General features: G+C 33.6%; 1 protein-coding gene across 10 annotated transcripts; it reads right to left on the bottom strand.

The window, feature by feature from the left end:
- Positions 1 to 3,756: 3,756 nt before the first annotated feature.
- Positions 3,757 to 8,819, bottom strand: LOC126925652 (piggyBac transposable element-derived protein 4-like). Of its 10 annotated transcripts, XM_050741425.1 has the most exons (6): positions 8,471 to 8,794; positions 7,529 to 7,643; positions 7,320 to 7,423; positions 6,972 to 7,116; positions 6,717 to 6,888; positions 3,757 to 6,628 (listed from the first exon to the last, which is right to left on the bottom strand). In XM_050741425.1, the coding sequence occupies exon 6, from the start codon at positions 6,610 to 6,612 to the stop codon at positions 4,948 to 4,950; it is 1,665 nt and encodes a 554-aa protein (XP_050597382.1). In that variant the 5' UTR covers positions 6,613 to 6,628; positions 6,717 to 6,888; positions 6,972 to 7,116; positions 7,320 to 7,423; positions 7,529 to 7,643; positions 8,471 to 8,794; the 3' UTR covers positions 3,757 to 4,947. The 10 variants fall into 10 exon arrangements, with proteins under 10 accessions (XP_050597382.1, XP_050597384.1, XP_050597389.1 ...); XM_050741427.1 differs by lacking the exon at positions 6,717 to 6,888 and having other exon boundaries at positions 8,720 to 8,819; XM_050741432.1 differs by lacking the exon at positions 6,717 to 6,888 and having other exon boundaries at positions 7,320 to 7,415; positions 8,553 to 8,794.
- Between the last annotated feature and the right edge of the window lie 2,469 nt (positions 8,820 to 11,288).

Below are 11,288 nucleotides of genomic sequence, written 5' to 3' on the forward strand. Positions count from 1 at the left end.
AAAGTCAGCCAAACCCTCGAAAAGAAAAAAATACTACTCAGCGGAGTAGTATTAGTAGTACAAGCATATTCCTTGATATTCAACAGGCATTCGACAAAGTATGGCACAAAGGGCTTCTTTACAAACTTAAAAAGGTCCTACCACACACTTACTACTCCATCCTAAAGTCCTACCTAACCAATAGGCAATTCATGGTTAAATACGCAGACGCCATTACCACAACTTTCCCAATAGAAGCGGGCATACCCCAAGCAGTGTCCTCGGACCCCTTCTATCCTCCATCTACACTGCCGATTTACCAATATCGACAGAAATAACCATAGCAACATTTGCCGACGACACAGCGCTATTAGCGTCCCACGTCAACCCGATAATAGCCTCATCCACTCTCCAGCGAGATCTCGACTCAATGGAAAAGTGGTTCCATAAATGGGGCTTCAAAATTAATGAAAAAAAATCCACACATGTAACCTTCACGCTGCGAAAACAAACCTGCCCACAGGTCTCCATTAACGATATAACAGTTCCTAACAAAGACACAGTCAGATACCTGGGCATGACTCTGGACAGGAGGTTAACCTGGAAACAACATATCGTAGACAAATCTAAACAACTCAGGGACAAACTCAAAAAATTTTATTGGCTCATTGGCCGTCGCTCCAACCTAAGCACGCAGAACAAAATTACGCTCTATAAGACCGTAATAAAACCTGTCTGGATCTACGGAATCCAACTATGGGAAACAGCAAGTAATTCCAACATTGAAATACTCCAACGCTCCCAATCGAAAACGCTAAGATCCCTAATAAATGCACCCTGGTATGTTACAAACGAAACAATCCACCGCAACCTCAAGATACCCACAGTCAAAGAAGAAATATACAAGTCCAGAAGCAGATATAACACAAAAGTCAACAACCACCACACCCATTAGTCACCCAACTACTAGACACGATGGACCAGATCCGCAGACTGAAATGAAAATACCCTCTAGATTAAATCCTTATATTCTACTAGAACCAACAATATAAAACTATTATAAGCCATGTCATTGTATCACGCCAAATGAAGTTACTGAAAATTCTCAACGAGAATTGATTGTAAATATTCTAATAAATAAATAAAAAAAGATTTGGATACAGTAAATACACCAAAAGCACATGAAAAATCTACTCTTGAATTTTTATATGACCAGATCACCCATAACAATTATGCTTACATTCAAACTGAAACATATATAATCGAGCCACAATTACGCTTCAATTTAAATCCATTTAAAATATAAGTTGTAACAAAATATTATAACAAAAAGAAAAGAAACCGTTTACTTCCATTAAATGTTAATACTTTAATTTTCTTATCTCAAAACACAAAATTAATAAATAGAATTTTATTAACCAAAACCATAATGTTTATTTTATTTTATTTTATTTTCGCCTGCAGCACAGTAAATTAAGTCTCACGAATAATTTACATATCTAAATATTCTGATATTTAATTATGAACATAGAACATGGGGCATGAGTTAATACACGCGGAATTATAGTGAATCTCAGTGCACGGATGCACGTATAGATATTATGATCCGGGTAGCCCTGTATTTCAATACACGTGCACCCGTGTATTAAAATGTACTGAATTAAAATATGGATATATTAACTGCACGTGTACATGTATATTTTAGGTACACAAGAAATCGATATCGTTAGTTTATACCAGCCGAACGACCAAGGAATTTGGATCACGTGCAATTTTTTATATTTTACTTACTTTTATTAATATTTTTTATTATAATTTGTTTCTATCTTTTACCATTACTAAAGTAAGTATTTTTATTAAGTTATCTAATAAATTTAATTTCCCTTTACAAATTAAAATTATAATTAATCTTTTATTAGAATTTCTCGCACGAAAGTTAGAAAAACTGATAGAGGCACGAAAAATACATCAATAGATAAAACTGCTTATGATGACATCATGCAGGAAGGTAAAATACATAATAAGAACTGCCGAAGTATATTGCAAGCTTCGTTCAAAAGAAATAAGGATATTCGCATATGAGCTTACGCAGAAATATAAATCTGCTATGCCATTATGCCAGTGAGAAAAAAGCAAAATGGTCAGTAAAGATTGGTTCTCTAACTATATGAGAAGACACTCAACAATTGTTGTGTATTCGACGTCCAAAGCCCAGACTATCTCGTGTCACTAGCTTCAATGAAATAAACGTTGATGCATTTGAGAATTTAAAAAAGGTTCTTGATGATTTCCAAATTCGAAGCGAAAAGTATTTATAATGTCCATAAAACTGGCATCACATTAGTAGAAAAGCCAAACAAGGTGTTTGCGAAGAAAGGAACAAAGCAAGTTGGGGCATTAACATGTGTTGAGCGGGAAGCTTGGTCACTCTAACTTGTGCCATTGCTGCCATCGGTAATTTCATACCGCAATTTCATAACAACACGATTTATATATTTGCAATAATTGTGAAACGGAATAATTTATAAGCAAATAAAAGCACCGGGACAGGGGATGGTTGTAATACTTTCTCCGGTTCCTATTTTATATTAATAACTTCTTCTTCTTATCTTGAAGATAGTTACAATTACGATGACTTATTTATAAAAAAGATATCGAGATAAAATGATATTTATAAAAAGGTATCGAGATAAAATGATGTTTCAAGGTTTAGTTGCAACATGTAACAAACTGAAATCGAAAATGAAACAGATGACCAGGTTAGCGATATTAGAAACACAATTTACTGATGCTCTTAAGAAAATTAATATTAAAGATGTTATTCATATGTTGGCACCTGTATTTGAAAAAATTGCGGCGTCGACATATTTAAAATCATGGAAGAAATTATGACCCGATGCTCAAAAATTCACCGAGTAAAACGATTGCTCAATGATTTCAATCATTTACTCGAATGCAAAAATTTAGTACACGATGTCGTTGAATGGCTTATAAATGATAACATTTTAGAGAATGAAATATTACATGATGAAATTATCGAGACTATTAGACAAGCAGAATTGATGAACAATGAAGAATTAAATAATTCAAAAGCTTTGAATGAAGAAGGATTGAGTTGTGAACGAAGATATGAGTCATGCAGAAAGAAAGATTGCACTTGAAACTGCAATGAAATACATTGAACAGCAAGAGAATTCATCTGTAATTGATATCTTATTTTTTTAAAAGTGGTATTATATTGCATTAGTAAACGAAATTATATCAAATAAGTAAAAAAGATTATCGATTTTTCTGTACAAAATAATATTTAATAAACATTGTTCATATATACGTATGTATATACTGGATAAGTGCAATAAACATTATTTTATACGTTATGATTATATATTTTTGTTTGGTAACTACCTAGAAATGATAACTAATAAAGGTCCGGTTCGCGGACCACGCAGCCGGTTAAGCGAGAGTTTACTGTATTGTTTCTTACGAAAATCTTTAAAATGGTGGAGAAAATTATTTTTTTGAGGATTTGAGATGTGTGTGATTAATTCATACGTATTGTATCGAATATTAGAAAAAACAAACAATGAACCACCTATGACGTATTACAAATTTATCAAGCTCCTGATCGATCATTTCAAACGTGACCAAACTTTCGAAGACCACAAATACAGCCTTCATAATCATTATCGAAAAACAGATTAAACAATGAACTTCACATTCTTGATGTTGAAGGAAAAAACAGGACTGCATTGTCTACTCACTTAGAGAAATACCAAGTGGTAGACGCTAAGCAAATTACTTTTATTCAACGTATATCAAGGAGCTTGCGATGCATATCGGTATACCTTACTACTCGTTGAAAAAATGTAAGATACAAAATTGTAATTTTTTTGTTATAAATATGTTTCTTAATATCTAATAAACCAGACATGAGAATAAATTACTAGATTCTGAAGTTAAATTATTTGAATATGACACGATTCCTGTTCACACACTTTTCTGGAAGGACATCGGCGAGTTACTGGCAGATAAGCCGCGAAATGGCTCCGAGTGCAAAGGGTTAATAGAAAATAATAAAAACGTATCCATTTTTTAAATAACAATTAATTGTTATTCGTTAATACTTATTTTAACAATAATGAATAATGAAAACAGCTAATGTCAATTTTATTATTGTGTTTGCATAATCCTATATATAGTCATAGAAACATCTAAAAGAAGAAATGTGTGAATTTTGAGCTTTGGGGGTCGTGAATTCATTAAAAAAAAAAAAGAAAATGTTTTTAAATTGAAATTGTGAAATTTAATTTTGGTCACGAATTAACGCTTTGCAACAGTCAATACGACTTACGATATACGCGCCAGCGAAGCTATTTTCGAGGAGCTGTCTTTTTTATCCGTTGCTGCAATTAGAAACATATCCATGTTTATTTTCTTGCGAAGTTTTCGTGTTAACCTCAACAGCATTTACAAAAATCCCGATTTTCTGTAGGGCTCAATTGACAAACGGCTAGCGACCCCCTGGGTCACGCAAACTTTGGCTTAGCATGAGATAACTTCGTGAGCGATTTCTCAGAAGTATAAGAAAGTATAATTGTTCTTCACCTCACCACCTAATCCTCCTTACCTCCATGTACTGATCGTCATGCTACTATTTCTGTATGTCAATTGTCAGTTTATAAACTTGTTACGTTTAACGATCAAAATAATAGCATAAAAAGAATAAACAATAAATACACAGCTAGTATTAGTTATAAGTTAAAGTATATGCATCACGTCTTTAAGAAAAATTATAATTTAGTTATCAAAAACTTCATTCCAATGTGCTTGCGTAGAGAACAGCATTATCTGTCATACATTGCGGTACTGTATCGTTTAAGCATAATTCGCGTCAAACTCAGCCATACAGAGAAACAGCCCCGTGCAAAATTCAGCCGTACCTAAGAGGTTAATAATTTACTTTAATAATTAATAATACAATTGAGTGTGATATATTTTAAAGCACGGTATGACACATAGACCTACGTTACAATCTTCACACTCATAGCGCGATCTTCGTCTTACATCATTCTTCGAACATACGATACAGTTTCGTAACGCTTTTTTAGATCTTGTGGACCTACAGTACGATGGAAAATGTCTCCCACTTAGTCTGAAGGGATGATCAGCGATAGATTTGTTAGAGCTAACGTTATTCGTATAACCGAATTTTTCGAAAATTTCTTTAAGTAATCTAAGGTGAAACGCTCGCATTGTTACTTTTTCTTTTTCTTGAAGCTTATATAAACAATACGCGTTCCAGATTGCCACATCAAGCAGATGGAAAAAGTATATTTTATACCATTTGACACTTTTTCGGACTGATTGTACACTCGATATTACTTTGTCCCTATTGTTGACTACACCCATATTGGCAGTGTAATCAACAATACAAGACGGTTTTTGAATAATTTCTCCGGTCCGATAGTTTATTTTTTTAGTATTTATATAATCCGCGGAGTGGGAAGTTGACAACATATATACCTCCCGTTTGTCTTGCCACTTGAGAGCGAGCATATTAGGCGATGATCGGAAGCATATTTCACCTTTGTCTAGTTTTTCCTTCATTACAGGCATTTTTCTTCTTCGCGACTTTACAGTGCCGCACGCGTTAGTTTTATTATCATGTAAATAACTGAATAAGGTCGGGCTGGTATACCAGTTGTCAACAAACAATGTGTGCCCCTTACCTAAATATGAATTCAATAATGTGAGTACAACCTCAGCCGATTTTCCTAGATATTTTTCGTTCATTTTTGTTATTTCGGAATCGCTGCCCGCATATACAACAAAATTTAGTACGAATCCCGTTTTGCAGTCGCACAATACAAAAGACTTGATATCAAACCTATTCCGTTTGGACGGGATAAACTGCTGGAATGATAACCGTCCCTTTAGCAATAAACTTTCATCCACGCATAAATGGCGGAATGGAATAAAGCAATTTTGAAAAGAACGACGGAGCTTATTACAAAATTCTCTAATTTTTATCAGTCTATCGGAATTAACTAACTCAATTTTACTGAAGTAAAGAATGCGTAATAGAAAAACGTATCTATCTCTATTCATAATTTTGCCAAAAACATCGGTTCGCAAAAATTTATCCTTTGTCCAATATTCAGAAAAATGTAATTTCTTTACTCGCGACATTAGTAAACGAATTACAAAGAAATTGTATATTTCACTCAATGTCGTTTCTCTTTCGTGAGGTTTTAGAAAAGAGCGCTTAGAATTGTCCATCTTGAATTTGCGGTATTCATTCGTTTTTTCCGCAATAAATGACACTAATTCTTCAGAGAAAAATAGTTGGAAATAATCGATCGGAGTTGCAGATCGATTAAGCTGGATTGTCATGCCAGAATTGTGGGAATCAAATTTATGCATTTGGGGTTTCAAATTTTCATATGACCAGATTATTTTTCCACGTGTCGTCTCTCCGTGAACATCGGAATCTTCTGATTCGGACAAACTTAGTGTTCTCAATTTTTTTCCATTCTTCCTATCACGTTTGTTTTTGGTTAAGTCATTTTCGACTTCCGAGTCTGTTTCTGAATTGTAGCAAATTGCTCTTCGTTTCCTATTTTGAAGTGACATTTTGAGGTTGAAGATTCTAAAAAATTATTTGGATATGAATAGGCATGTCAAAAAGAGCATCTAATAATGGTATATTTATTTTAACAAAAAACAATAATTGATACTTCACACTGACATATCAAAAGAAAAGACTATATATTACATCTGTATATTGTTAACATTGCCAGAAAACGTTGTGAGAGCAAAAGAAGTGTGAAGCAATACAAATGAAACAGATCATTTAGTTCAAACGGTGAATGAGTCAATACAACGGGCCACTATAGTGGCGCTTCATACCTAAGAGGTTAAAAATAAACGAAGGTATATTTGATCATTATACATTTCAGATACTTCCTGAATGTGGTATTTTTAATACATACCATGAAAAGATAAATAAAGAAATGACCAGTAAATGCTAGGGTTGTGATGAAGAATTGGATGATGCACAGTATGCTCTTGAAAACCATGCAGAAAAATGCTGATTCCTAAAAATCCCATTGATATAGCCGCTGAGAGTGAAGAGCTCTGAAAACATTTTAATGAACTCTGTACGACGATTATGAAGAATAGACATGAGAAAGGAAAAGAACATGAACTCTCAAGAAGAAGCAAACGCAGCAAACATGTATAGAATATTCCTTAATAAAAGTCCTTAATTTTATAGCTACCAGACACTAGCACACAACGTGGAAACAATAGTACTATACTCACTACAGAAACTATTTTACCTTCGATGGAACTTTGTACTCCATGGAACATTAAGAGTCCATATAACCTCGATGCACGTCGTAGTAGATAGATGATCCGCCATTTCATGTATAACACTGGATAACTTCCAAGAACAGGATGATTCCAGTATGGAATAAATACAATTTTAGTATATTAACGAAGAAATTTTAATATTAATGTTAATATAAATTAAAAAATAGTAACACACCGATGCGATGTTAGACTGCTAACGGAGATAAGACGTGGTAATATTCCTTTGTTGTCAATACTGTCGATGAAACGTGAGACACAGTTATTCCACAGTTACTCACTGCATGATGAACCTGCACAGGTATACACTAATTATATTGCTAGAAGAAAGAAATATCATAAAAGAAACTGTCAACCACGTGCCGAATAAACGATTAAGCTATTAAGTTAAGCATTGCAACACTATGTAGTTATGTATTACGGTAAACGCACAAAAGGCGAATCCACTACTTTGTTAAAAAATTTAATTTATTTTAACTATATAATTAATTGATTATATTAACACTTGAACACATTAGTACACGTGTTGACAGTTGCGGCTATATTACACAGAACTAGCAGCGCTTGAATGAGATGTAGCAGGTTGTCGAACTATGATACCGTACGGTCGATAACGTAGTTGAGAGAAGGACTTATTACATTAAATAAAATTTATTAACAAATTATAGTGTCAAAAGGGACAAGAATCCACTATGTAATATACAAATACAATAGTACAAATTAAAATAAAAAAACTACATTAGTACGCCCTAAATATTAATAAAAAAAACCCGTTAATTAATTGATTATTTGCAATATAATCAAGATTTTCATATTTTATGAACACCAGAAGTATGATTTATGATTCTAAATCCTACAAACAATAACATCGAGATGATAAGAATATAAGAATAAAAATATTTCGAAGCATACACAAATTCACAACCTAACTTCTTACGTGAATGAGCTATAAAATATGAAAATAAGCAAGGGGGAAATTAGAACTCACTGATATACATTCAATTGGTGCAAATTAAAAGCACTCGTAATATAAATAACTGTAACCATCCACGCATACAGGAGTTTTAATCTCTATCAATCAAAAAACGCACTATCATAAAGCGTTTTTTACACTACTTACAAAGCAATAATACACGATGCCTATGCATGAGATAAGCTCAAATCATAAAATAATAATTTACTATATAGGACAATAATATTACTGATAAACACATTGATATTTCACATGTAGAGTAAGAGGTTCAAACGTAATCAATACTAAATGCACCGTAAAAATACACTGAGTGGCACGACAAACATAACGATCCCACTTAGTGACATAACAAATAGTTAATAATACTAAGACTCTGGAATTTTAGTGAAATAATACAATATTTCGATTGAACTTGAAGCACTTGTTGACACTTGGGACAGAAGGCGGCCATCTTGATACGACTGTACCAGGTGGCCAATTAATACTTAACACAAGAAAATTATAAATTATTATATCATTCTATGTAAAATATGTCAGTAACATGAAGAAGAAACTATCTCAATGAAATTATGTTGTATATACTAACAACAAATAATCAAGGCATACATAATATGAGAACTAATAAATATGAATACATATGCATGACAAATAAAGTACAATAATATATGTATATATGATATATATTTGTTTAATTAATGATTTATTATACTTACAAGTATTCTGTTGTATTATATATCTATGTACTTATCTTATTTATTTTTTATGTACTTTCAGTACGTGATAGGATAGGATAAATGAACTGAATTTAGTAAAGCCTATCAAATTTATTCATTATTCTAGTTAGGTTTGATATGCGGTGCATATACCTGAGCAACACCTGATACGGAGTTCATAGAATTCATACATAAGCAAAAGAGTAGCAATGAAATAAATAAACATTAATATTGAATAAAATTATTAATAGGTTTTTATGCCTGCTTTAAAAGTACTGAATATTACACTAGCTACATATTTACTCTTTCACATTTTATTTTATTTGATTTATTTTATAACTCATTCTATTCTATAGAACATATATTATTAACATTATATATTACAACAACTACAATAAATATATCTATGTATATTTAGGTACATTTGTGTTTACATATTAGTGTAGATTAATTAACTGACTTTATCTAATCTTGACTAATCTGCATTTCCTATTCTTCAACATTCTTTTGCATGTAATTTGACTCGTAAAGCATGCAAGAAAATGATAAAGTAATAACAATTAATTTAAATCACACAAGAACAGAGAACAAGTGTATAAAGAGTACATAACTCACCACCACATATACAACATATAAATTCATATGCATACAACAATATAACAAATAGTTAACAGACTTGAACGATAGATAATAACGAAATATAAAAGTATTCTATAAAAGGATGAAGACAACGAGGACGAGAACAATAGTAGATGGAATATTAAGGAAAGAAACTCCGAAATGAGTAGGATATAACAGAAGGCATATTGACATACTTGCATGTTATTGACTTGCCCGGAAAGTTCGTTCCGATTTACATTTCGATTCGATATACATTTTGTTGCACAACTTCTCGTAACGTAATCTTTCACGTAACTTGAATATTCCATCCTTCCAGAACCTTTTAGTTTTTTCGGCAAAAAACTTTTCAATATGTTGACCAAACTCCTTACTCCAAACTTTCACGTCGACCAAATTCCTTAAAAATCAGAACGAACTTTTACTCATGTAATATATGTAAAGGTACAAATTCAAAGAGCTCAACCCTGAAGTAATGCCTATGAAAGCTTCGGCTGTTGCCTCCGGGCTCAAAGACGGTACATGCGGGCCCGCCGCTAGTGTAACCCCAAACTCTTTTACCCTGACATCACCTTAGGCGACCACTTCTAAATATTCTCCGGACAGTTGATACCTCTACTCTAAATATTCTCAGGACCGATACTTGAACATTGTAAGTGGTAGCCAAGGGTCTTGGACTCTTGAGAAATAAAGTTTTTTTGTATCATCAAGAGAGTTTCTTTTTTTTACGTGACATTTTGGCGATCCTGCCAGGGTACATCAACGTTGGGTAAAACAAGACTACGGTTTTGGCCTACGGGACATCCGACCAAAGGTGTATCAAGCAACCTGGACTACGAAAAACGATTTTATTAGTAAGTAGAACAATTTCAGACTCCGACGATCTATTACTCTGAAATGGACAAAAGAGACGATAAGAAAATTACACCTGTCGCTTCGACTAGCGGTGATCCAAACCTACGGGCAATTTTGGATATGATGCAGCGCCAGCACGAAGAACATAAGGCAGCTGTAAGTGATTTGTATAAACTAATCCGTGATGAAAGCACAACGAATTAAAGAAATAGAACTAATAGGGAAGACTGTGGCCGAACTCAAGCTAGGAGTACAATCCTCCGTAGATACGTCTGAATTCAATTATAACAGACGATACTAGTTCTGCCAGCAGAAGCACTACCCGGGACACCCGTATAGTGAAATCTCCGGAAGAACGCGTACGGATCGAAGAAACTGCAGAAACCTCCGACCCAGCGAACTCCGAGGACGAAGAAGAAGAATCAGCCTCGTACGAACGACATATGTGTTATTTTATATAGGTTGGGGTTGATAATCAAGCTGATCCACTCGGATTGGTTATCACACCTTTTATTTTCTCTCTTGTACAAAACACCAAATCACACAGCTAACGTCTAAACTCTCCCAATGCGTCTTAGCAATTAACACGTGGTCGACTCCTAAGACAAAAGAGCGTCGTGAGGAGTCGTACCAACATAACCCTAGTAACCTTTTGGCAACTAGCGGTCATACCAACTGAGCATCTCTCAACAATATGTTCGACGCGAAAACCAGCATTGAGTTCATCCCAGTCCTCGACGGTTAAGATGACATTGAAGTGGAGGGATTCATCAAGCAAG

This window comes from Bombus affinis, chromosome 16 (genome assembly GCF_024516045.1).
Source record: "Bombus affinis isolate iyBomAffi1 chromosome 16, iyBomAffi1.2, whole genome shotgun sequence".
Lineage (NCBI taxonomy): Eukaryota > Metazoa > Arthropoda > Insecta > Hymenoptera > Apidae > Bombus > Bombus affinis.

What these genes read in the sequence shown, in the direction of transcription:
- LOC126925652 (XM_050741427.1), bottom strand. Translation starts at nt 6,612, where the DNA reads ATGTCACTTCAAAATAGGAAACGAAGAGCAATTTGCTACAATTCAGAA.